This window comes from Bidens hawaiensis, unplaced genomic scaffold (assembly GCF_021521415.1).
Source record: "Bidens hawaiensis isolate Kalapana, Puna unplaced genomic scaffold, B.hawaiensis_p1.1 tig00050451_1, whole genome shotgun sequence".
In the NCBI taxonomy this organism is placed as follows: Eukaryota; Viridiplantae; Streptophyta; class Magnoliopsida; order Asterales; family Asteraceae; genus Bidens; species Bidens hawaiensis.
Genome location: NW_027506151.1, coordinates 90828 through 118222, shown reverse-complemented (window position 1 = coordinate 118222; position 27395 = coordinate 90828). Strand labels below are relative to the sequence as shown.

At 37.2% G+C, this 27395-nt stretch overlaps 1 protein-coding gene across 1 annotated transcript; it reads right to left on the bottom strand.

Annotated features, from left to right (window-relative positions):
- Positions 1 to 10752: 10752 nt before the first annotated feature.
- Positions 10753 to 12367, bottom strand: LOC143616890 (uncharacterized). The gene is made up of 2 exons (XM_077089589.1): positions 12082 to 12367; positions 10753 to 11345 (listed from the first exon to the last, which is right to left on the bottom strand). Exons 1-2 carry the CDS (start codon positions 12362 to 12364, stop codon positions 10852 to 10854), a joined length of 777 nt encoding a protein of 258 aa, XP_076945704.1. The 5' UTR covers positions 12365 to 12367; the 3' UTR covers positions 10753 to 10851.
- Positions 12368 to 27395: the final 15028 nt, after the last annotated feature.

Below are 27395 nucleotides of genomic sequence, written 5' to 3'. Positions count from 1 at the left end.
CGAGTTGTTACACATGTAAATCTATTGATGGAGACTTGTGTCAATACCCTAACCCTTCCTCTATAAATACTAACTTATTTTCACCCATTTCCAGTTGCTATCACTTCAAACTCTCTCTCTCAAATTGGGTTTACAAGCTTTTTTTCCAAGTTCTTTACAACTTGACTTTTTGAAGTCAAACAAAAGCTAAACCTTAATTTTAACCCGTTTTTAGTAATTAAAACTTATGATTTCAGTTTGTTTACGTTATAATATCTTACTTCTTTGTTTTCCCTTCTTCAACAATGGTTGAATTATGTGTTTATGTCATCCTAAGGCAAGTTTATATGAAAGGGCTATTTTAGTCCATTTCAACATTTTAATTTGTTTAAGCTTACTGTTTCGTTTTAGATATGAGTTTTCTAAGTTTTGTATTAGTTCTATGGACTTGGGTATGTGGTAGCCAACCTCGGTCTCATGCCAAGTCACGGACCGAACCAAACCGAACTCCCGTTTAAACTCTTTATTTAAATGATCTAAAACAAGTTGCATGTAAGATTCAAGTTTCTAAGTTCTTTTATTTAATTTTTGCATTTTTTGTTATGATATGGGTTTGTTGGAACCAAACTTGGTCATATACCAAGTCTTCAACCAACCTAACCAAACAAACCGAACTAAACTGAGCTCACTCGCTTAAAACACACTAGTTATGTTTCGGGCCACCGAATCTCATATTTTTCTTTAAGATTTTGTTATAAACTGATTGGTAAATGTTTTCTCAAAATACTTGGTATGTCGGATCCAACTTGATCTTATAACAAGCTTGGGCCGATAAAACCGAACACTCGCTTAACATTGACGTTTGGAGTTTCTTCATAATAAAACTTCTAACATAGTTAAGTTTCTCTTTAAAATAAGTTATCTCATGATATTTTTTACTTTGGAATGTCAGGTTCGGACTTGACAACTTATCAAGACCCGAACCGACTAACCGAACACTCGTTAAAATCTTGTTCTGGTATTTATCTATCAAGGGGTTGTGCATTATTGCATTAAACCAGTTCCCTCATATTTACTTAACAAAGGTTAAGTAAAACATACGGATAGAACACCGAGACTCGATTTCGGTTAACTTACTTTTCAAACCGTCGCTTTAAATACTTAAGTTTTTCCACTTTAAACCCCAAAACTGTGTTTACTTATTTTATTTGTCATTTTATTTTACTTTAAGTTTTCTCAATACATCCTACTAACTTAAGGATCTTTTTAACCTAGGACTCGCATGTTAGCTCATTGAGCTCGTTTTTCCGAAGCTTTCTCTTGAACAAATTCTTCACCAAAGTCACTTATTCCAAGTGAGTAATCCCACTCCCCCTTTTTATGTTTTTATACTTTAGGGGGTGGCATGCATCCCATATTCAAACTTAATGTTTTAATACCTCATTACTAAACTCACAAGTCAACATTATGTGTTTATATGAATATTTGCTCGATCATATGTTTATGCCTCAAATTGATTACGTGCACGATTGTTTATTTTAGTATTATTGTTGAGCCTCATTAAGTATGACCATACGCTCCCTAACTAATTTAGCCTTGTGCTAATAGAATAGGGCCTCATTATCCAAGTATTTTGATTGTTACCAAATCAGAAAGCATCCTCAGTTATTTACTTTACATTTACAATGGTTGTGCAATATTCTATTTATACATATGAATTGTGATTTTTGTCTCATTATATATTTATAACAAAAACCTAGTGTATTGCTCAACGACATTCGTGTTGATCAAATCTATTTTTGTGCATGCTACATGTTTTGCTTTTAGGTTGCTTATGAAGATTGAAGACTCGTCACTTAGATTATACATTTAGGATATTTTAAATGAATTAAGTATTGTTTTAATTATTTGTATTTAATAAGTTGTATTTGAGTTATTGAATGAAATAAATTAGTTAACTAAATAATGTCACTTTAATAATGTCATTGTGTTCTTAAGCAATCTGTCGTGCCCCGGCATGTTCAGCCCCCTTTGTTACGGGTGTGACATAGTAACTAGCGCATCTTTTGAAACTTGAATCTTGCGATTGTCTTTTGTCAAAATGTTCGCCTTTTGCTCATTTTCACTTAAATGCTCAACTTCGACTTCATCTGCTTCAACACATTCTCGAATGAAGTGACCGAGATTTGATGTGTTTTGTTCGACCATGAAACACTGGATTCTTCACGAGGGCAATCGCAGAGTTGTTGTCAATTTTCAACTTGATCTTTTGTAACGGGTTAGCAGTTATTTTACCCAATAGTTCTCGGAGCCAAACTGTCTGACATGCGGCTGTAGAGGTTGCTATATATTCAGCTTCACATGAAGAAAGTGCCACAGTTGCTTGTTTATGTGAACACCACGTGACGAGAGACGAACCAAAATAGAAGAAATGACTGGTTGTACTGCTTCTATCATCTTCATCCACATTGTGACTACTATCACCATAACCGACCAATTTATTTGACTCGTCTCGTTCAAACTTTAACCAAAACTTAAAGTTTTCTTCAAATAACTTCAAAATGAGATTAATTGCCCAACCATGTGATTCTCTCGAACTTTGCATATAGCGACTAACAACCCCAAACGAATATGACAAGTCAGGTTCGCATATGCAATAGGTATCTCAAACACCGGACAATCTTCCAGTATCCCGTAGCATCAATCTCCACCTCATTTTCAGCTTTACATAAACGTAAGCCATGATCCATTGGTACGTGAGACATGTTGCATGTTTCCATTCCCATATCTTTCAAAATTTTATGTGTGTACCATTCTTGATTAATTTGTTCTCGTCATTGCTTTGTAAGACTTCAATACCGAGATAATACGTTAATTCCCCGAGATCCGACATCTCAAACTTGGTCGACATACCTTCTTTGAAGTCGGTTATGATACAACGGCTTGTTCCGGTTACAAATAGATCGTCGACATAAACCGCCACGATCAAATGATGCTTTCCCTTGGCTTTTTGGTACACCCGACTGTTTTTTCTTGCACCGAAAAAACTTCTTGTTTTTTCAAAATATTATCGTGATTACAGTTCCAAGCCCGTGGTACTTGCCTTAACACGTACAAAGCTTTTGACAGTTTATATACCTTATGTTCTTCCCCTTTCTTATCGAATCCCTCTAGTTGAGCTACATAAACAGTTTCCTTTAACTCACCATGTAAAAATGATGTTTTTACATCAAGATGATGAATCTCCCAACCATTTGATGTGGTTAATGCAACTAATAATCAAATAGTATCGATTCGTGCGACTGGAGAAAAAACTTCTTCAAAACCGATCCCGACTTATTTCACGCACCTCTTTATTAATTAACAGTGCTTTATATTTATTAATTGTTCCATCGACATTGTTCTTCACCTTGAAAATCCATTTTAAACCTATGGGTTTTATCCCATTCGGTTTCTCAATTAAGGTCCAAGTATTATTTTTGTGGATGGAATCTATCTCGACCTTCATCGCTTTAATCCATTACTTTGAAACTTTAGCCTCTTGATAACAAGTAGGTACTTCCTTGATTGCTAAAAGTAATTGTTCACAATCAGTATCATCCTATAAACCATGGTCATCGAGCAACTGTGGTTAAACCAAAACACATGTTAATCTTCTTGGTTATTGTTGGTGCATGTTTTGTAACAGATGATCTTTTGTATTTGTTAGAATTGAGAGCAACGGTCAAAGGGGAGTCTGTTGGTGCATTTTGTGACCGTTGCTATGCAATTCTGACCAGCGGAGACGCCATAGGCGAAGTTAGAACAACTTCGCCATAGGCGAAGTTAGAAAAACTTCCCCGTAGGCGAAGTTAAAACAACTTCCCCGTAGGCGAAGTTATAACAACTTCGCCTACAGGCCCAAGCCCAAGCCCGCGAAGTTGATTTATCTATATATATGTGTGTCTTGTTTAGGTTTTAGTATCCAGAAAGTTAGAGTATTGTGTGGTCAGTTCAAGTATCTAGAGAGAAACAGGGAGGGAGAGTCGTGTGGGACGGCCCGAGGTAGAGCTCACCTCGGGTCGGCCGTGTTTTGTTTATGTTCGGTATGTAACGTGTTATGGTTATTAGTAAAAAGATCTGCAGATTCGTTTATCCCGTTCGTGTGTTTGTTCGTGTGTTTGTTTGTGTGTAATCGTGTTCTTCGTCTTCTACACCATAAATGAGTCTAGAAGGATTCCGCACTCCTAGACCTCGTGCGGATCTTGTATCGATCAGCGACGCCCCGGGGGGACTTACAAGTGGTATCAGAGCCTTAGGCTCTTATGCTATGGTTCGAGATCTGCGTTTTGGTGTTTCTGGCACGTTTCTGATGCGATTTTGGCCGAACAGCCGCCGCAGGCGAAGTTATTGGGTTCAGGCGAAGTTGTCGCTTAAATTTTAGGGTTTAGGCGAAGTTAGCAGCCAGGCGAAGTTATAGCCAGGCGAAGTTAACGAGGGGCGAAGTTGACTTTTAGGCGAAGTTGACTTTTAGGTGAAATTAAAAAAAAAATTAAAATTTAAAAAAAAAAAAAGAATTGTTTGGAGTTTTCGTCTGAATGGCCAGGTGTACACGATTATTGTGAGACCGAAGACGTTGTTCCGTCAACGAGTGAAACTTGGTATCTCTTAGTCTTACGTGTGAACAAACACGGGTCAACTCTGGATTTGGAGTTGAAGTTGTGAATGGGATGTTGATTGAAACTGGATATTGACACATATTTGGGTGATTGTGGGCAAAGAAATTGTTGTTGTTCGAGGTTGACCAACTGAAGAAAGTCAAATTGAACCGAAGATTTTCATCATTACTGGATTGAGGTCAGAGCATATTATTTATGTTATTTTCAAGGCGTTCGAGAATTGGATCCTGAAACGTGATGCTTATTTATTAAAGTGAAAATTTTGGAGCAAGTTGGATTTAATCGGGAATTAAAGTGTTTATGTTCTTGATCGTTATCCATGGTGATTGAAGATGCTTCGGATTAATTAATGGTCATGTGTGTTAGATTCTGTTAAGGTGGTTTTGTGATGAAATTGATCACTTGATGTTAAGTAGTTGAAGATTGAACCTTATCTTACTATACAATTCCGACGTGTTGGTGAAGTTGTGGAGGGAGCCCAACTTTGCGTGTTGGTGAAGTTAGAAGAACTTCACGTGTTGGTGAAGTCAGAAGGACTTCACGTGATTGGTTGAGATGATCAATTAGGCACGGGGATGCATGCATGTCAAAGACCTCAATCATTATAGTCGGAGAAGCTTACACTGAAGGGGAGATCTGATATGGAAGACGCTGGGTGATTGGTAGATTTGTGAAGCTACAAGACAGTTTCAGACACAGCTGGTTGAAGACAGGATGGATGTTGCATGTATGTGTGAAGTTCAAGTTTGAAGATCACAGTGCAATCGAGTCCTACAAGAAGGAGCAGACAGAAGATCATCAGTTAAGAGGGAGTCTGTTGGTGCATGTTTTGTAACAGATGATCTTTTGTGTTTGTTAGAATTGAGAGCAACGGTCAAAGGGGAGTCTATTGGTGCATTTTGTGACCGTCGCTATGCAATTCTGACCAGCGAAGACGCCATAGGCGAAGTTAGAACAACTTCGCCGTAGGTGAAGTTATAACAACTTCGCCTACAGGCCCAAGCCCAAGCCCGCGAAGTTGATTTATCTATATATATGTGTGTCTTGTTTAGGTTTTAGTATCCAGAAAGTTAGAGTATTGTGTGGTCAGTTCAAGTATCTAGAGAGAAACAGAGAGGGAGAGTCGTGTGGGACGGCCCGAGGTAGAGCTCACCTCGGGTCGGCCATGTTTTGTTTATGTTCGGTATGTAACGTGTTATGGTTATTAGTAAAAAGATCTGCTGATTCGTTTATCCCGTTCGTGTGTTTGTTTGTGTGTTTGTTTGTGTGTAATCGTGTTTTTCGTCTTCTACACCATAAACGAGTCTAGGAGGATTCCGCACTCCTAGACCTCGTGCGGATCTCGTATCGATCAGCGACGCCCCGGGGGGACTTACAGTTATGGTATGATTGTTCTGACTTGTTGCGTTGGTAAAACATGCCCATTTTGGGCTGCTGAATGTGTTGAAGTACTGCTACCAGAAGCAGCACTATTTGGGTTGTTTGGGCCAGCATTGGTTGGGCTGTTTGGGCCCGTTTCAATACCATTGTGCGGGCCTCATTCGGAGTCACTTTGGATGTTGTTGGGTGACTCGTTTGAGTTGAAATTTGAGTTTTCTGTCAGCATGGGGCGGATCATAACATGCCCGACTCCAGCGCCTATCGAATTACCCCAAACAAACTTAAACGTGCCCGGTTTGCCATCTTCATCTCTGTTTGGTTCTTCCCAATTCCACTCAACCTTTTCATTAAAAACCACGTCTCGACTAATGACAATTCTTCGAGTTTTCGGATTATAAAGCCGGTACGCCTTAAAACTGGTTCTGTTTCAAGATTCACAAGAGGTCTCGATCGGTTATCAAGCTTCTTCAAGTGAGGTTTTTCAACCTTAGCATATGCAAGACAACCAAACACTCTGAAATGTTCAATAGTCGGCTTCTTCCCCTTGAATATTTCATATGGTTTGTGGTCCTTTAACGATCTTGTGGACACTCGATTAGTTAAGTACGTGAAGTATCGAACCGCTTCTCCCTGCAAATAATTTGGTGCCTTCATGGTCTTCAAAATGCACCTTGCCATCTCCAGAAGAGTACGGTTTCGGCGTTCTACAAAGTTGTTTTGTTGAGGCGTATACGGGGTCGTTAACTATCATGAAATTTCATTATCTTCACAAAACACATTAAATTCACTCTAGGTGAATTCTCATCCTCGATCGGTTCGGAGTGTTTTAATGGCCACTTCAGTTTTTTTCTCAACCAAGGCTTTGAACTTCTTGATTTTCTCGAATGCCTCACGTTTTTCTTTCAACAAAATAGACCACATATACCGTGAAAAATCATCAATTAATACAAAAACGTATTTATTACCTCATATGGTGGTAAGGGTAACCGGACCACACAAGTCCCCATGAACAAGCTCGAGAACTCGTTTAGCCCGAAACATCTGGTCTACGGAAATGAATTTTGTGCGTGTTTTCCCACCAAACATGACTCGCACATCTCATTCTCATGCTCGACCTGTGGTAAACCATGAACCATCTCCTTTTTAGCCATCGTCTTCATCGTATCGAAACTAATATGCCCAAGCCTTGCATGCTAACGCCAAGCATCATCACTAATATTGGCTAGTAAACAAACCGATGTACCCACGTTTAAACATATATTGTATGACACGGTGATCTCGTTACTTTCATTAGCAGCCTTCCACCCCCATCATGTATAATCAAGTATTCATCTTTCATTCTCACATCACAACCAAACTCGGTAGCTTGACCTAGGCTTATAATATTGGTTTTAAGCACGAGTACATAGTACGTTTTGATTAGAAAATTTTGGTCACCGTATTTTCGTTAAAAAACAACTGAGCCTCTACCTTGATTTTAACGCATGACCCATCGCCAAATCTTACATTTCCGGTTATGCTTACATTCAATTCTGAAAGGAAAGACCGGTTTCCCATCATATGGTTGCTTGCTCCGTTATCTAAATACCACACATTATTCTCTACCTGGCCGGTTTCGAATTTCTTGGGTATTAGATTATGTTCATTCAAGAACACAACCTCGTGTACAAAGGCGGTATCAGCCTCCATCATTTCTGCCAGGTTTGCTTCCAGGAATTTTTGTACACGATCCGGACATTTCGATGCAAAGTTCCCCATTTGATCACATCGATAGCAAACCACATTGGATTAATCTTTCTTTACCCTTTTCTTCCCTTTTGACTCTAACAAAACTCGGTTCGGTTTAGCCCGTTTCCACAACCTCTTCCCCAGCCTCGGTTACTTCGGCCTCGGCCTCGACCTCTTGACATGTTTTCTCCCTGTCTTGAATAGAAGCTTTCACCATTTGAGAACAATAGGTTACCTTGTATTTCCATACCTTCTTACTTGATTGTTCTTCATAGGCTTTCAACCATCCTACGACATCTTCAAACCCGATTTTGTTAAAATCCAAAACTTGTTCGATCAAAGAAACTATTTGAATGTATTTAGAACAAGGAAGTGCCTTTAGAAACTTATTTACCATCTTTGTCTGTTCAATCTCCTAGGGCTTTGGATATTGAGGCCAAACTTGATAACTTCCGGGCGAAACCATCAATCGATTCTGAATCACGCATTTTCATATTATCAAATTCTGTGGTTAGGGTTTGCAGACGAGCTTCTGTAACCCGATAGGCTCCCCCAAATGACGACTTTTGATTGCACCCACAAATTTTTTGCAGTTTCCTAATTGCCCACTTGCATAATCAGATTTTTGGGTATTGACTGAAACAGAAGTGCTATTGCCAAGTCATTATTCTCGTCATCGGTTGAATCCGACCCAATTGTATCCCACACCTTGTGAACCTTCAAGGCAATTTTCATTCTCATGGCCCATACGGTGTAATTTGTAGCAGTTAACATGGGACAGTGAACGGACGTAGACCCTGCTTCTTCCCTTTCGGTTGTGGTACAGAATCCCCCATATCTTTCAGCACCACTCAATTAAACACACCTCGTATAATCAAAGTAAAACAACGATTTGTAGATCTAAAATAACTCGATCAAATCCGTATCGTCTAATAATAAGTTCAGAGACGGAAACAACTCGGTTTCTGGTTGAATGCGTGAAGACAACAACAGTGCACAACATCGACGATGCATAACTGTGATCAGTGGTGGCGGTTGTGAAACCCTAGGCAGCAACTGGTGATTATTGTTCAGATTCCTTGAATCGGCTCTGATACCAATTCAAGGTCTTCAAAGGAATTAAATGATAATCGATAAAAACACAAACGTAAAGAGATTTCACTTTGTTATTAGGGAAATATAGCTCAAAAACCCTATTACAAACTATCTCATTGTTTTCTTGTTCTTAAACCCTAAATCGGTTAAGATACATTTATATGAGAACCCAACTTAGTCTCCAAGAAAGACTAACAGTCCATAAAACACATAACCCTAGCCCATCTAGTTAAGACATCTCAGGCTGGCTCATTTGGCCCAACTCGGTAATTAGCCTTCAGTTGTTTGTTTTAGGATAGGAAATACCTAAAACATTATAACACAAGATAATAGAAACACTCAAACTAACTACACATGGGTCTGGATCCAAACATATGTGATTATTGATAAGCATACCAATAATCATGTTTTAGATACCAATATCTAAAACATTATAACACAAGATAATAGAAACACTCAAACAAACTACACATGGTTCTGCTGGGCACTTGTGCCCGGGGGAATGGTATTGTGTGTGTAAGTACTAATACACCCCATTGGACAAAACAGATGCTCTACCTAGCTATACAAAAAATCTATATTTATATTTTAACGAAAGTTTGAAAATATTTTAGAGTCGCCTAACGATTCATCAACTTATAGATGCATTTTCAAAACTAATTTACATTAAATCATAAAGGTTAGTTCAAAGAGGAATTCAAGAAAGAAATAATAGAAGATCAGAGATATAGTCATTAGATGCAATTTGATGGCTTAGATGTTGGAAATATAATGCAATTTTTGTTTTGAATCAAAGAGATGTTTAAAATAAAAAAAAGAGTACTTAAAACCCGGGATTTTATAGAAAGATTATTTATTAAAAAACTTCTGCTAAAAGAACGCAACTCTGATGTATTTACAAAACTGATATAAATTATTAGTCGCACGACTAAGTCTTAAAACCGAGTGTGACAAGAGGCCCAAAAAGTTTACAAGCCTAAAGCAACTGTTTTACCTTATTAATACAAATAAGGGGACTATGATACATGCAACCGTAAAACCTTATAGCTTGTTTCATATGAAATAAAGATTGCATATACTGTTTTAATATATAATTTATTTAAAAAGTCGGAAGCAATTATTTTTCAAGTCTTTTAATCAGTTGGCAGCACTCTCAAGAACATTAATAATTTGTAACGTATATATTTAAATTAATATTTATGTGCTGATTTGGCATGTCCGGGCATTTGGTCTAGTGGTATGATTCTCTCTTTGGGTGCGAGAGGTCCCGAGTTCGATTCTCCGAATGCCCCAATTTTAATTACTTTATGTTAACATATTTTTCAATAGCACAGGGCAAATATGTATAAAATGTTATTGTAACCAGTAATCCGCACATCCATCATCCTCTTAAGAGGCACAAAAAAGGTTTTTTTTTTCAACAGGAGGCACAAAACCTACATGGCATGTGGTTTTATTGTGGTAATGGGCATATAAGAGAATGTCATTAATGTTAATGTTTACTAACTTTATGGTGTAGAATTTGTATACATTTTTCCTTCCTTAATTTGTTTAGTTATGTATTTCGAAGGTAGAAGGGCAACATTGTGATGATTAAACATCAACCTATGTGTTGAGATGATATTCTTCATAACTACAATTTTTAAACGAAAACGAGATAGCTGAATTATAGTAGTATTCAAATTATGTATATGCAATTAAAGTTTTATGAGTACAGTACCCCATGCTAACTACATGAAATGTGTGACGAAGAATATATGAGTTGACTTCGTATGGTAATGTGCATCATATCACGAATCAAACCATACAAGGAAATTTGACCCTGTCGTAAATTGTATGGTTATTATTATTCTTTTTTATAATTAAATGCGTGTGTTTCTAATATCTAAAAGTTATAGCATTCATCCACCAACACACTAATATCTTATATATAACATTAAAGACATAAACTATAATCCTTTAATCCAACTTGGCCAAAAGGCAAGTAAAATCATATCCATTACTATAATAACTATACTAGCGGGTTCGTTGACGCCGATCCATACCCGTGAACCAACCCAGTCCACGCAGACCCGAGACCCAGAAGATACCCAGGCGACCCGTTTCTCCCCACACCCGAATCATGAAGATCCGAATAACAACCCGCTTGATCTCGCCTTTCTAAGTCAAATACCTTAGGCTTCACATCATCCCCATTAACTAGCATGTCATAACGCTCATCAAAATACCACATTGTTTCTCCAAATGGTCCCGGCCCATAGATATTACTCGTGTCCGGCCCGTACCCATTGTTGGGCCTGTATCCACCAATGCCGGTAGCCGCAGTGGACTGAAAATAGTCAGCACCGTTGTAATTTCTAATGCCACCACCACCACCCCTATCCATGAAATCAATGGTGAGATCCTCGAACATGAAATCAGGATTCTCCGAGAACTGTACCGGTGATTCGGGTCGTGAAAGCTGGAGACTGATTGAGCTTGGGCTCATGCCAAGCCCATCTGATACTGCAACAAGTATACATTTTCATTTTCTCCATGTTTTGTAAGTATAAAATCAATTTTAAATTTTAAATATAAAATAATAAAAACAATGAACATTCAGTTAGGTTTACTTGGCGAAAACCAAAAACTAATCAAACTCTCTGTTGAATAATTATCGTTATTTTTTTTTTAGTTTTTAAAATTCTTTGGACTGAAATTGTGATTGGAATATAACATTGAGCTCAATGAAAAAAAACTTAAATTAAAAATATTACTGTATTTGTTACTACTTACTAGGTTTATTTGATTTATTGAAATTTTTGTGAAACCGAAACAGAAACGAGAACTGAGTAACGAATTCAGTTTTCCGCTTAAAACCAAAAATAAAACTTATAAATCGGTTCGTTGTTTTTTTTATGAAACTGAAAACCTAGGCGAACCGAGTTACAAAATTTTATAAAATAAATTGGTGTATATTTTTGTGAAACCGAAACCCAAATCGATCTATATAAAATCTGTTTTGGGCTTAAATCGAATATATAAATCGTTTGGTTTTAATAGACATCATTTAATTTAAGCTGACTAATGATGATTCTTGAATCATAATGTAACAATATCTATCATACTGTTTGTTTGTTTGTTTTATTACTGAAAATTATACTAGTCCTATTTTAGCTTTTTTCTTACTAAACATTCGATTTTTTACTTAAACTTATACTAATCGTTATTATCAGTATAGAAATAACAATATAATACTTACAAAGGGCCAGTTTGTCATAGTGCGAGTTTTGTTCTCGGCGGCGGTTGAAGGTGAGCTTTTTATTCCTCCGGGAGACGCCGCCGACTGGGATATTACGGAGGGTGCCACCTTTGGTCCAGTATCGTCTGCAGGCCTTACAGAAGTAGCGTGGTTGAGTGAGCGAGTAGTTGTTGTAGTAACAGAACTTGGTGTTGGGTGACTCGCACCGTGGGCAATGTACCAGCTGGGTCTGGTCCTGGTCCGGAGGTGGTGGTTTTAGCCGCTTCGCCGCAGGTGGAACCATGGGTTCTTCAGTGGGTTGAGACATTGAGGGTTTTGTTTTGTGGGTGAATTAATTGGGTTTGATTTGCATGGTGAGTGGGTTAATGGAGGAGGAGGAGGTGTGAATAATAAGGAAGAAAAAGGATACGATGGTGGGGTCACGTGCTACTGCAGTCACTCACACCACCTCCTAGTACTGGTCCCACCCATTAGAAATTCATTTTCTTTTCTTGGACCCAAAGCTATACCCAAACTCCATCAACAATAATTAATGTTACTGGGAGAGTTGGTGGCATAGGAATTTATACAGAAATAAACACAAAAACGTATAGTGATATTGAATTGACTAAAAAAACACATTGATAGGATTACATCAAATGAGGGCTATTTATAGCCATGGTTTTGGCGGTTATACAACCGCTATTACAGCTAGAAGTGGTGGGGAAAGCGATGTTAACTCGACCCGCGTATTAATCTACTTCTGAAGTTCTAATATTACATAGTCTAAGTTTGAATATATAAACATAATAGCGTATGATAACATGCGTATATAATAAACGTAACTAATAATGCAAATATTTTTTCCTGCTGCCAGCGTTGATTTCCAACAGTTACAAGAATAAGAAATGTGATCGTATTTCCAGATGTCAAAGAAAGAGAGTATAACTTAATGCATTATGATCACTTGACAAATTCCAATGTGTTGTTTTTCTTAACTTTTTTTTGCGTCTGCCAAAACTTAAAGTTTAACCTAACCGAGATGAACAGGTTCAATTCATTCCATGCTTGATCGAGTTTTGTTATGATCCTAAATAAAAAGAATATTAGTAAAAAGGAAGAGAGTAGGAAGTCAACATATCAAGTATTACACCGTATAAATAAATCGTAGCTTTTAGTTTAAATATTCTTCTTTTCTCTCTTCCTTAATTTAACAAAATGGATGGATTGTACAGTTTTATATTAAAAAAAAAGGTGATGTGAACAAGGCGTTGAGGATAACATCAATCCATGTGAAGTAAATATCTTGTTTTCTAGTAAGTAATAAATGAAATTTCCAAAAGTAGGAATAGGATCCAGTTACATGAGGACGAGACGAACCGGTTGCATGGGAAATGACGGACCGGTTACATGAATTGTCAAATCAGTTACGGGTCGGGTTGGAAATTTGAACTTACGGTCAACTCAACTGAAATGGTCTTCACATACTGAAAATGTTTCACACACACACATATAATATATATATATATATATATATATATATATATATATATATATATATATATATATATATGTGGATGACGTGATAACGTAGCAGACAGTGAGCCGGAATTCAGTGGTAGCTTCTGAGAAACAAGGAAGGCATATATTCCTTTTTGATGGCATGGTTCATTCTTTGGTACCCACGTCCAAAACATGTTATTATAATATAATGCATACCACATAAACAATATTGATATGATATGCTATGCTATGCTATAGAAAATGTTAAGCATAGTTTAAAATATCTACTATAATAATAATAATAATAAATTTTTAGTTATTATTAACTTATTATGCATATGTATTATAAAAAACCTTTTCAGATATTCACTCAAATCAATTTTTAATAGGGTTTGAGACTACCCTTAATACCGTACAAGTGTTCTTGAGATGAAACAAGATGTGATGTCAACTGTCCATAATGAATCTGACGTGCTATGTGTGACTTACCTATGAACATCATCTAAGAGGAAAACCAACATTAAGGGAAACCCCACTTGAGTCAAGTTTTAAACCTAAGACCTTAAAGATTTCAAGCCTTAACCATCGCATTCGTGCCATTGAACGTGAAGACCAACTGTATTCACTCAAATCAATTAGAAATTACAATTTTGAAATCAGTTCAACCAGAACTCATTTTTTATGTTAACCTGATTCGGAAATTCAAAAGCAAATTCACATTTAGTTTAACATTCATTTCGAAGCAAACACTACTCCTAACTCCTTAATGAATGAAAGCGAAACTTAAAAAAATATATTTTTAGTCTTGCTCACTTGATAATATAGCATCACCTTCATGATCCTTGGTCATCATGAATCGGAAACAACTTTCAAGACATGCGCATGTATTTCCCAAAGTATTTTAATGAAAATTAACTTGTATTTAAGATTTCCATAAAAGAAAAAAAAAGGTAAGAAAAGAGTAGTATTAGAAAAGATACTCTAAAGCTTCATCATCTTAATATATCTGTATTAAAGATTTCCTGATAATGAAAGTTTCATCATGTTAATATATTCGTATAAAAGGTTTCATGATAATGAAAATACTACTTGTTACAGTTTACTTGTGGTCAAATAATTAAAACAAAGGATAACATAATAATTTATACGATGGTGGATGTATTCTTAAAAGAGTGGCCCTTTGTGATTATTATAGTCGTCATTAGTATCCTTTTGCCATCGGTAAAACAGTTGCAAATGCCTTTTTATGTCAGTTTCGATTGCCATTTAAAACCTATATTAGTTTATACATGTGATTTATTTTACTACCAAACCTTTTGTGACCGATTTTGTTACTAAACCCTTTGCCGATCGATTTCGTCTCAAACTCTAATGATTTGTGTTTGAAATGTCAGCCCGAATGTGTCGAATCACTTTCGGTAGCTAGTTTCGCAGGCATATCGTTTCAGTCATTCCGCCCGCTAGCTATTTTTTTAGTTGTGCGGTCGTAAAGCATATATAATTTTCTTCCAAAACTTGATAAAATAATAATAAAAAAAATAATAAAATTGGTAAACAATAAATGTGTCAATATCAATCTATATAGGCATGGGTGACAAAGGCTGAAACAGTGACGAAGAAATCAGAATCAGAATTCATAAATCGAACCAGAACAAAACAAAAACGTCAGAATCGGTGGTGGACAGGATCTATTATCCCTCGGTCGTTTACACAATTAGTATTCAAGCTTCTAGTCGTATATGTTGGGGTCCATTTCAAGCCGACCACTACCCCATCAAGGCAGGCTTGTCCTTTTGCAATGGCTGCCTATAGGTGATCGGAAGCTGGTTGGTTTATTGTGTGTGTGACTGTGTGTACACAACACAAGTATGGATGCAGTAGAATTGTACAAAATAAACAGGTAGTGACGTAGCTAGATTAAATTTTTATAAATTTTAATTACTACAGTAGTTTTTCAAAAGGAAACCACAAATCTAGTTACGTTTTAGTACCTTTTATATAAACAATAGGTGAAAACATATTCTCTCGCTTTCTTTCACGCTACGGACGAGAAATTAGTATTGAATACTAAACCGGGTAATTTTGGTATCAATTCGGTACCTTTTTTAGACTATCTTTATTTACAAACCAACTCAACCCAATTTAGCATTAAAATATTAGTTTCTCTTTTCCATGTACATAACTCAACCTGGGGCTGTCATAACATGTCGAACACGACACAATAAGACACGACACGATAAGATACGATTATCTTTTGTACTAAACACGAACACGACACGATAACTAATCGTGCCAATTTTTCCAAACACGAACCTGTTTAGTAGCGGGTTAACCTGTTAAGAGACCAGTTTAAACATACATTGAATAATACATGTGTAATTAAACAAAAATTTTCAAAACAAACATAAAAGTCTTAATTAACACATAATTCATAACATATTTGAAACAAAAAAACCATAATCCTTAACATATATGAAACAAATAACCACAAATCGATAACATACTTTAAACAAAAAACCATAGAAGCAAATTATAACATCCATTAAAAATATAATAGCGGGTTCTGACGGGCGTTAGTGAATTGTCGTATATAAGTATGACTTTAGGTTTAGGAATTAGGAGTGCATATCCATTTATTTTTTTAACTTAAAAATCTACACATGCTAGAACATGTTAACATGTTAAGACACGGATTTTAACACGTCTTAAACATGCCGAACTGTTTAAGACACTAAACTTGTAAAGCTCAAACTCAAACCTGTTAAAACTCGTGTCATGTCGTGTCATGTTAACAGGTCTGTGTCAAAAATTGGCAGCCCAACCAAACCTAATATTCCACTTTCATTTACAACCGAACCCAATTTAATCAATCTCATTATCAAATATTAAATAAATATATGTAAGGCCCCGATCCCAGTGCCCTACGTTGGCTTTGGATTTAGTCATAAACACAGTTCTATTTATCAGAGTTAATTAAAACTTTCACGGAATAATAATAAAAGTCAACCATTCATTACAAACATTCATAATTTGTCTTTTAAACATAACATAAAATATAAAACATCATGACAAATCTTCAGATGTCAGTCTCTTCAGTTCCTGCCATGTGTCTCCCTCAAGCTAGTTGCTTCAGTCTATTTACATGCGTGCATACTAAAAGTTAGCTACGCTGAGTGAGTTCTAGTTAATCGGGTAACATACAATACATTCACGTACTTATACATACACATCCGAAGATACATATTATATACTTAACCTTCTTATATTTCTTTTGTACATATATAAGTATATACCTTCTTTCTTTCTTTCTTTCATACTTTACATTTATTCTTTCTTTATATACTATACGTTTTAAAGAGCATTTCGCCATATAACTTCTCAGATATTATAAGGGTTTGGTCTCTATCCTTTCAGATATTATAAGGGTCTGGTCCCTATCCTCTCAGATATTATGAGGGTCTGGTCCCTATCCTCTAAGATATTATAAGGGTCTGGTCCTTCCTCATACCTTCACATCTTCATATATTTCTTCATACCATCGTTTATATAATTTCATACATACTCTGCTATATCATTCACACATACTTCATAAAACAATCACATCTTCTAACGATTAGATTTCCTGGGAATACGTGTAATATCCGAAGATCGTTCACGTACCGACAAGCATTCATTATAACCTCAAATAACATCACATAAATCATATATGACATACACTTACCACTTAAGGTAAGTATATTAACTATCACATCGAGTATGCACACAACCCCGAAATCATAACAAGGAAATGGGGCTAGAAACTCATCTGCAAGCGATTCCTTTCTGAATTTAATGTTATGCCCTTCTTGAGTTGTGCTCGGCTAACTATGTATTAATCATAGTATCAATTAACTACTTCTAGCTATACCACACTCCTAAGTCATTGCAACCCTCAACGAACGGGGGTCCGGGGGGCAGCGCCCCTGGCAGCGGGGTTCTAGGGGCGGCAGCCCCTAGCGGGGTACAAGGGGTTAAGCTGCCAGGTCAGCTTGGAAAAATTTTATTTTCAATAATAAGTCTTTACTAAAAACCTTATCAGAAAACTGAACTTCAATTATTTAATCAAATCAAATCTTCATTTTAAACGTTACTATTCATTATTAATTATTAACTTATCTTTAGCTTATATATCGTATACGTCCATGTCTATCATTTACGTACGTATACGCTGTTTATCGTTCGTTTATTTAAAAATCACTTCTAGCGTATAAGTTAGGCTAGGCGTATAAGTTCCTTGGGCGTATAAGTGGCTACTGGTGTGTAACTCTTCCCAACGTATAAGTACCTCCGGCGTGCAAGTCTATAACGTATAAGCCATACATACACGGCCATATATGTCACACCCCGAAAACCTTAATTTAAACAGCGGAAGACTTTGACCAAATCTTTGGTGTGGTGATAGACGCCTTTTCAGCCAATCACATATAAGTATACATTTCAAACGAAAGTTGAACTTTATTTAACCATCAGAGTCATTACACGATTTTTATTCAATTTACAAGTTCAACATATAGTCAATATATTTAATTCAAACACACGTCACATATTTCCCGCGCTCTTCTAGAAGCTTCCATACTTCATTTTTTACATGAAAAGCATATTAAAATATCGATCAACACGATGTGTTGGTGAGTTTCCCTTTATAACAAAATAGTCCATATATATATAAATATATATATATATATATATATATATATGAATCGAAAACAACATCCATATAATGATCTTCTGTCATTATATCTGATATATCCAGTGTATAATGATCTACCGCCATCATATCACCAATCCATGTGTAATGATCTACCGTCATTACATCACAAAACAATAGGCATTTCATTTCTTAAACAAATTGAGCTGTTGTAGACAAGCAAAGAATACAACATTACGTATGACTATCTCTGTTGATAACTCGAAACATACCATACTCAAAATATACCCACTTTTAACCCAACGCGATTAGAAGTGGGGGGCGTCACCCCGATAGATCTACCCATATTTCTGTGCCCTTACTAATTCGGTTAACAGTTATTTAGCCAACTAGACTCATCCCGCATTATACACCAGTTTGTAAAATAAAATGCCTTTATAAAACATCAACGAAATCAATATGTAATAAAGAATATACTTTTCCCCAAAACACAATTAAATATCGATTTGAAAACAATTCCAGTTAAAAATCAAGGGGGTTCGATAGAGAAACTCACGGCTTGTAGCTTTTCGTACCAGAATTTGCGTGTCCTATATTAGTACACGTTTTGTTAATAAAAACTTGGTTTTAGTTTTTATATAAAGCCGTTTTTAGTTTATTAATCCTAGTTTAGTGTATACATAAGCACATAAGCAAATTAGCGAGTACACATAGTTCGGCTTTCCGTTAGCTATTATTTAAATAACTATGTCAAATAAATAAACACTTAAAATATATAATAATATTTTAAGTTTTAGTTGCTGGAAAGTTTTAAGAAAATATTAATCTTTTATTTTTCATAATTCTTGTCGGTTTTGTTGGTTTTGTCGGTTTTATGTTTAAAATGAACCGCTTCGACTTTTCGTGCAAAATGTAACTTTTAAATCATGAAAAGTACTTATTATATATATATATATTAATCAAGTTTTATAGGTTACTTTGTAAAAATATATTATTTTCATTTTTGTTAATATTTTCTTAAAAATAGCAACTTTTTAATGTTTTCGTGTCGGTTTTCGCGACACAAACCGTTTAGGACTAAGTTTTATTATCCCGTCCTTTTCTCATATATTAACTTATGTTACATATGAGTATTTTATAACTTTAGGGGCTGTTCTAAAACAGTCCCTAAGAGTTGTTGTCGGTTTCGTTTAAAAAAGCCAATTTTTCGACCGTTAACGTTACCGACAAGTCAATTAAATTGAACAAGTCTATATTAATCATCTAATGGACTAATCACACATATAAGGACACATAATTCACCATAAATTGAAGTTTTGATCAAATCATTTCGCAAGACACGTTTAACCTAATTTTCAAGTTTCCAGTTCATATTCTAATTTTGTTAATAATGTTACTATTCAAGTTTTGTTATTTTTATATGAACAAATATCATATTAATACCTAAATATCCAGGTTCAAATCATCATATCATTTATATATAAGTTCAAGTAGTTCATTAACCAACCACATTATGAATTTCCCAAGTGTTTAACTAACAAAGTTTCTTATTATAGTAAGTTGTTGTCCATTTTAACCAAGATGTTAACTAGTCCATTTTAATCATGCACCCTATCTTAGTTCAAAGTTGTTATTAATCACATATTGATCCCATTCATCACAAGTATTCACATCAAAATCCAAATTTTAACTTTTCTCAAATTAAAGTTTCCTTATTTAGTAACTTTAAATCTTCAAGTTCCAACTATTAATTCTAACATACAACCTATCTTACTTTCAATTAGGTTATCCCATATCACTTTTTGATTCAACAATTGGCTCATATCCATTGTATCATCAAATCCTAACATCAAGTTCATTCAAGTTTTTATCAAACAATTAAGAGATCCAACAATACTTAAAATCAAGCTTAGCAATCAATGTTGGATCTTTAGGATGAATGTGTGCATGTGTAATGAGTTTGATTACACACACACACACCCACGTCACATACACACACACATACCTATTCACTTATTCAAGCTTTCAATCATTCAATCAACTCAAGAACATCAAACCTTGTATATCCATAACCAATACTTACTTAATCTTAACATAATACTTTGTTGGTACATGTATGTCAGTAGTTCATAGTCTAGCATTTGTAATCGAGTCTGTAATGTAATTATGTTTTGTTTATGTTTGTTTTGTAATGCGCGAAGTTGTCAACAAGTTCGCTATGGCGAACTTGTTGAATCAGCGAAGTTATTGACAACTTCGCCTGTGGCGAAGTTGTCGTGTTTATATACTGTTTCAGACGAAACAGTTTAAGGTTGTTCGTTTAGGGTTTTCGTTTAAGTTTTCAGTAACCGAGTTACGTGTCATAGTCTGTAACGGTGACCTCGGGTCACGTGTTTGTTATCAATATAACGTGGTTGGTTTATTGCTTGTGTGTTCGATCTCTATATACTCTACACTCGTATCTACCTACGCAGGGATTCCGCACCTGCGTTGTTAGAGACATCCCGTGTACGATCCGTCCAGGAACCTACAATTGGTATCAGAGCCAATCGGCTCGATTGTGAGGTTCGGGATTTCACGCGGGTGTAGAAAACGTCTCGTTTGACCTATTCGCGGGACGTGTTTTTGTTGGGATTGAGTTTTGCTAGTGCTTGACAGTCATTTTCAAGCCTTTGCATTGATCGGGAGCTGCTGGATTGACGAAAACAGATCTGAACAAACTTCCCTGTTCATCGGGCGAAGTTACCGTTCATCGGGCGAAGTTACCATTCTTCAGGCGAAGTTGCCGTCGCTGGAATTAGGGTTTTTGGCGAAGATATAAGGATTAGCGAAGTTAACTACAACTTCGCTCACTTCATAAGTTCGCCTTAGCGAAGTTATCCGCAACTTCGCTTCAAACCCAAGTTCGCTCAACTCATAAGTTCGCCAGAGCTAAGCGAAGTTATTCTTAACTTCGCCCAAATCAAGCGAATTTAAGATCTCAGCGAAGTTCTCTTTCAGCGAAGTTAACCTTCAAGCGAAGTTATTCTTAACTTCGCCAACTGAGCTGTTTTAATATTTTTTTGTTGTTCCAGGTTTTTCAGGTTTTTGCAAGGATGTCGTCGATCAATATCTCCGACTTGGTCAAGATGGAAGTAGAAGCGGGGTCTGCCACTAAGGCCCCGAGGCTGATGAAGGGAACTGACTTCGTGGCATGGAAGGACAGATTCATCCAATACATCAAATACCAGGATGCCAAAATGTGGGTGTGCATCCAGGATGGATATATCCCTCCAACTGCGCAATACGAAGGTCGCGATGTGGTTAAGAAGTACAGCAAAATGGAGGACGAAGAGAAGAAAATGTACGAGGCCGAAAGCAAGGCCCATGCTGCGATAACAATGGCACTTCCTCAAGAGGTTCTCCATACGTTCCGAAAGTACACTTCTGCGAGAGAGCTTTGGGATGCTCTTGAAAATAGATTCGAGGGGAATGTGGGTATACGTGCATCAAAGATCAAACTCTTAAAAACCCAGTTCTCCGTCTTCAAATTTTTGAAGAACGAATCACTGGATGATATTATCACCAGATACTATCATCTAATGACAGAGCTCAGCAATTATTCAATTGCTTACCGAGAAGAAGAGATCGTTGAAAAGCTTCTCGATGCTCTCCCACCGAAGTGGGAAATGTACACCGTCCTTATGAGGGAAGACAGAGACTTTCCAAATTGTGATCTTGAAACGGCAGTAAACAAGCTCAGAACTTATGAGCTTAATATGGTTCGAAAGGAAACACCAACAGATCAGATACAAGACCCTGGTATGTATGGTGCTAAGGTTAACTCAGGCTCAAGTTCAAGGCCTGAATCTGCTGCTTTTTACTCGAAAGGGGAGTCAGGCTCTGACTCGTCTCATGAAGGAAAAGTTTCTGTAAACACTAATGGTGATGTATGTTTCGTTGCTGGAGGATCTAGTACTTCAAAGCCTCAAGCATCCACAAGTAGTTTTTCTGCAAATGCATCTAGCAATAGTTATTCCAAGATGCCTATGAGTGTAAAATCTGCTGAAGAGCAGTTTGCAGTCTATGCATCATTTATTGCTTCCTATGAAAACTACATCCAGGGGAAGATTGTGGACCCTGCTGCTCTTGATGAGGATTACGATCAGATCGATGCTGATGATCTGGAGGAGATGGATTTGCAGTGGCAAATGGCAATGATTGTGAGGCGTGTGAAACGTTTTATGAACAAAACTGGAAGAAAATTTGTTGGTGGTCGGCCCGGGTTCGACAAATCCAAGGTAAGGTGCTATAATTGTCAGCAGTACGGGCACTTTGCCAAGGAATGCAGAAATGAGAGGGTTGAACGAGGACAAGGTCGACCTACACAACATTCTGGAGTTAACAGAGAGATTAACGCCATGTTGACCAGAGAAGCAGGTGAGTACAACTGGAACTCGCATTCATGTGGTTCTGGTGAACAAGCGAACATGGCTGAGGCTGAAGTGAAAGAATGTGAGAAGGTTGAAGGAATTGAGAAAGCTACTGAAGAAGAAACAGCTTTCATGGCAGATGACAAGGATAATCGCTCCGAGGTAAGTCCTAAAACTATTTGTACTAGTTGTGAGAATCTGTCTGAGCAACTTAAAACAATAACTGATCAGTATGTCCATTTAGATGCTGACTTTAAAACTATTAAAGAAGATCACCATTTTACGAAAGCAAGAGAAACGAGTTATAAAATTAAAATAAAAGCATGTGAAAAAGACGTTCAAAGCTTAAAAATTAAACTTGCTGAGAAAATTGAAATAATTGATCTTAGTTATGAAGTTTTGGAGGAAAAAACTAAAGTGATTGCTGATCGAGATAAACAGATTGCTGACCACCAGGTAAAGGTGGTGGAACTGAACCGCAAACTTGAGCAGTTCAGGAATTCCTCGGCCATCCTTGATCACCTCGTGAGTGATCCAGGTACCTCTGCAAAGAGGGGAGGAATCGGATATAATGAAGTTCCACCACCCTTTAACCACAACTATACTTATAATCCGAGTGTTCAGAAATCTGTCGATTTCGAAGTTCCTCAGACAACTCCAATCAAGATTACAAGTGTAAAACCAAGTGTTAGCTGTGGAGAAACAAGTTCGAAAGTTTCTAATGTGAATATTTCTGTTTTGAGTCCAGTCTCATCGGATTCGGATAAGTTGTCCGAATCTGATCAGACAAAAGAGGAGGTAGGGTTACCCACCGATGGAGATACAAATGAAGTTTCTAAAAAGAGTTCTCCACTCAATCCGTACGTCCCACCTTATGTGAGACGAACGGCTGGTAACACTACCTCTACATCCAAACCAACATTTGACAAGAAATTGGAGAGTCGGTGTTGCTTTAGATGTAATAAGTTAGGGCATTTAGTTGCAGATTGCCCTCTGGAGCCGAGATTAAGAGGTATGAAGCCAATTAAAACTGAGTATAAGCGTCATTTTGTTACTGCTAAAAATGAAAACCTTAAAAAATGCCAAAATGTAACGAATTCAAGTTTTCATAAAAACCAACCTCAGTTTTACAACCAAACCTCAAGATATAGCACCTTCAATTCTCAAAGGTTTGGAAGGCATTACACACAATCTGCAGGGAGATTCCCTAACAGGACTTACAGAAATTATCCTGATGCTAACTTAAGAAAGCCAGGGTACGGGACGTATCGATCCAAGACCAATTGGTCTTGGGTCCCAAGATTCTAACTCTTTGTTTTATTGTGCAGGAACAGTTGAACAGGGCTGCAAACAATCTTTGGATTGTAGATAGCGGCTGTTCCAGGCACATGACAGGCAACAAACACTTGTTGCAAGACTTAAAACCTGTTCAGGGAGCTAGAGTTAGTTTTGCTGGTGAAAGCGGAGGAAGGATTACCGGTAGAGGAACTGTGTCGAATGGGAGAATGACACTTGAAAACGTAAATTTTGTGGAGGAATTAAAGCACAATCTGCTGAGTGTGTCGCAGATCTGTGATAAAGAATACACTGTCCATTTCACTAAGAATGAAGCGATTGTATTGAAGCCTGGTTTTCATATACCAGAAGAATGGATAGTAATGAAAGCTCCACGTGAAACGAATACATATGTGATGGATATGAGGTCTACTGAAATGGCCACCGGAGAATCCTGTTTAATGACGAAGGCAAGCGAATCAGAATTAGAATTATGGCACAGGAGAATGGGACATATTCATCTTCGTAAGATGAACTTCATTGTCAAAAATGGGCTTGTGATGGGTGTTCCCTTAAAGAGTTTTAACTTTGAAGATAAATGCATAGCGTGCAAGAAGGGAAAACAACACAAGAAAAGCCATCTCACCAAGACAATCAACTCAATTGCTGGTACTCTAGAACTACTTCATATGGATCTCTTCGGTCCGGTGAATGTACAAAGTCTAGGTGGTACTTCTTACTGCTTGGTGATAACTGATGATTACTCGCGATACTCGTGGGTATATTTTCTGAAAACGAAAGACGAGACGACTCAGATGGTGAAGAATCTGATTACAAAAGTCGAGAACGTCATGAGTAAATCAGTTAAATTCATCAGAAGCGACAATGGGACAGAGTTCAAGAACTTTGAGATGGAAATCTTTTGTCTTCAGAAGGGTATTGAGCATCAATACAGCGCTCCGTATACTCCACAACAGAACGGAGTAGCTGAAAGGAAGAACCGAACGTTGATTGAAGGAGCCAGAACTATGCTGGCAGACTCAAAGCTTCCTGTGATGTTCTGGGCTGAAGCAGTTGCTACAGCCTGCTATGTTCTGAATCGGGTGTTAACCGTTAAGAGACTTGGAAAAACTTGTTACGAGCTTATGCACGGAAGGAAGCCCAACTTGTGCGGTCTTGAACCATTTGGGTCTCCTTATTCGATTTTGAAGACTAATTCGAAATTTGGTGAAGTAGCTGATGAGGGAATCCTTGTCGGTTATGTTGTTGGGACTCCCAACAGACGGGTCTTCAATACGTCGACTTGCAAGGTGGAGGTGGTTTGTAACACCGACATTACTAGTTACCAACCGCCAAAACCAAGCAATGGACCTGCTGAGCTGTTTGACTATGTTAAACTTTTTAAGTCGTTTAACGTACCTAATTTGGAAATTTCTGAAGAAGACGAAAGAGCTGTGACGAAGATGATACTTGATGAGGAAGAGAATATATTGCAACATCAGATTTTTAAGAAATCTCAACCTTCCACATCAAACACGATCGATACCCCTGCGGCCTCAACTGAAGATGAATTTATTAATCCTTTTCACTCTCAGCCAGAAACAACCATAGATGAGATCTCTTCGAACTTGGAAGACAATTTGCATGTCGGTGCTGTTCCGACCACGAGAATTCACAAAGATCACCCATTGGAGAACGTTATAGGTGATGTGTCCTCGAGTGTACAAACTAGAAGTAGCCTGAATGAGCACACCTGTGTTTATTCAAGTATAAAAGAAACAGGTATAATGAATGAATGTTTGTACTCCTGCTTTATAAGCCAAATTGAACCAAAGAATTATCAAATGGCTTTAAAGGACAGCTCGTGGGTCGAAGCCATGCAAGAAGAGTTGGCTCAGTTCAAGAAAATGGAAGTTTGGACCTTGGTTGAAAAACCAAAGAATGTGCATGCTATAGGCACGAAATGGGTGTTCAAGTGCAAGAGAGATGATAAGGGGATTATCGTGAGAAATAAGGCGAGGCTGGTTGTTAAAGGTTTTAATCAGCAAGAGGGTATTGATTACAATGAGGTGTTCGCTCCTGTTGCCCGGTTAGAAGCGATTAGATTGTTTTTGGCGTTTGCTGCATCTAAAAAAATGAAGGTGTTTCAGTTGGATGTGAAGAGCGCGTTTCTTAACGGGAAAGTTGATGAGGTTGTGTTTGTTGAGCAACCTCCGGGTTTTCCTGACCCAGACTTTCCGGATCACGTATACAGGTTGAGCAAGGCGTTATATGGGTTACATCAGGCACCTCGTGCCTGGTATTCAACGTTATCGGACTACTTGCTGGAAAATGGTTTTGAAAGGGGATTGATTGACAGTACGCTGTTTGTGAAGAGAGAAGGATGTGACTTCTTACTGGTTCAAGTCTACGTGGATGATATCATTTTTGCTGCATCAAGAGTATCCATGTGTCAGGATTTTGAGGCTGTCATGAAAAAACGATTCGAGATGAGTGCTATGGGTGAACTAACCTTCTTTCTAGGATTGCAGGTTGATCAGAAGAAGGATGGGATGTTCATTCATCAAACAAAGTATGTTCATGATGTGCTGAAGAGATTCAAGATGGAGGACAGTTCTCCATATGACACCCCAATCTGCGTCAATCACAAATTGGGCGCTGAATCAGATGGTGACGCAGATGTGGACCCTACTCTGTATCGGGCGATAATAGGTTCATTAATGTATTTAACTGCTTCTAGGCCCGATATAATGTTTTCTGTTTGTCTTTGTGCTCGTTTTCAGGCAAACCCAAAGGAATCTCACATGAAAGGTGTGAAGAGGATTTTGCGGTATCTTAAGGGCAAGCCGAAACTAGGGTTGTGGTACCCAAAGGGGGGAGACGTTGAACTGGTGGCGTATACAGATTCTGATTATGGTGGCTGTAATCAGAGTCGGAAGTCAACAACAGGAGGCTGTCAGTTTCTTGGAGGAAGATTAGTTTCCTGGCAGTGCAAGAAACAGACATCAGTTGCAATTTCAACATGCGAAGCTGAATACATGGCAGCATCCAACTGCTGCTCTCAGGTTTTGTGGATTCAGCAACAATTGCGCGACTATGGTCTGAATTTCTTACTTACTCCTATTTTAATTGATAACACTGCCGCCATCTCAGTAATTAACAATCCCGTGAAGCACAGTAAAACTAAGCATATTGACATTCGTCATCACTTCATACGGGATTGTGCTGAGAAGAAACTGATCAAGATCGAAAAAGTTGATACACTTGAAAATTTTGCTGACTTGTTTACAAAAGCGTTTGATAAATCCAGATTTCAAAACCTAATTGAGCTAAACGGGATGATCAATCCCGAGTAACCATGTCTTTGATTTAAAAAAAAAAAAAAAAAAAAAAAAAAAAAAAAATATGGGTCATTTTTGCTTAAAATTAGTCGGTTACCTCAGTTTGATGGACATATC

What these genes read in the sequence shown, in the direction of transcription:
- LOC143616890 (XM_077089589.1), bottom strand. Translation starts at nt 12,364, where the DNA reads ATGGTTCCACCTGCGGCGAAGCGGCTAAAACCACCACCTCCGGACCAG. An exon ending in CTATGACAAACTGGCCCTTT is followed by an intron (nt 11,346 to 12,081) that starts GTAAGTATTATA and finishes TACTTGTTGCAG; the next exon opens with TATCAGATGGGCTTGGCATG.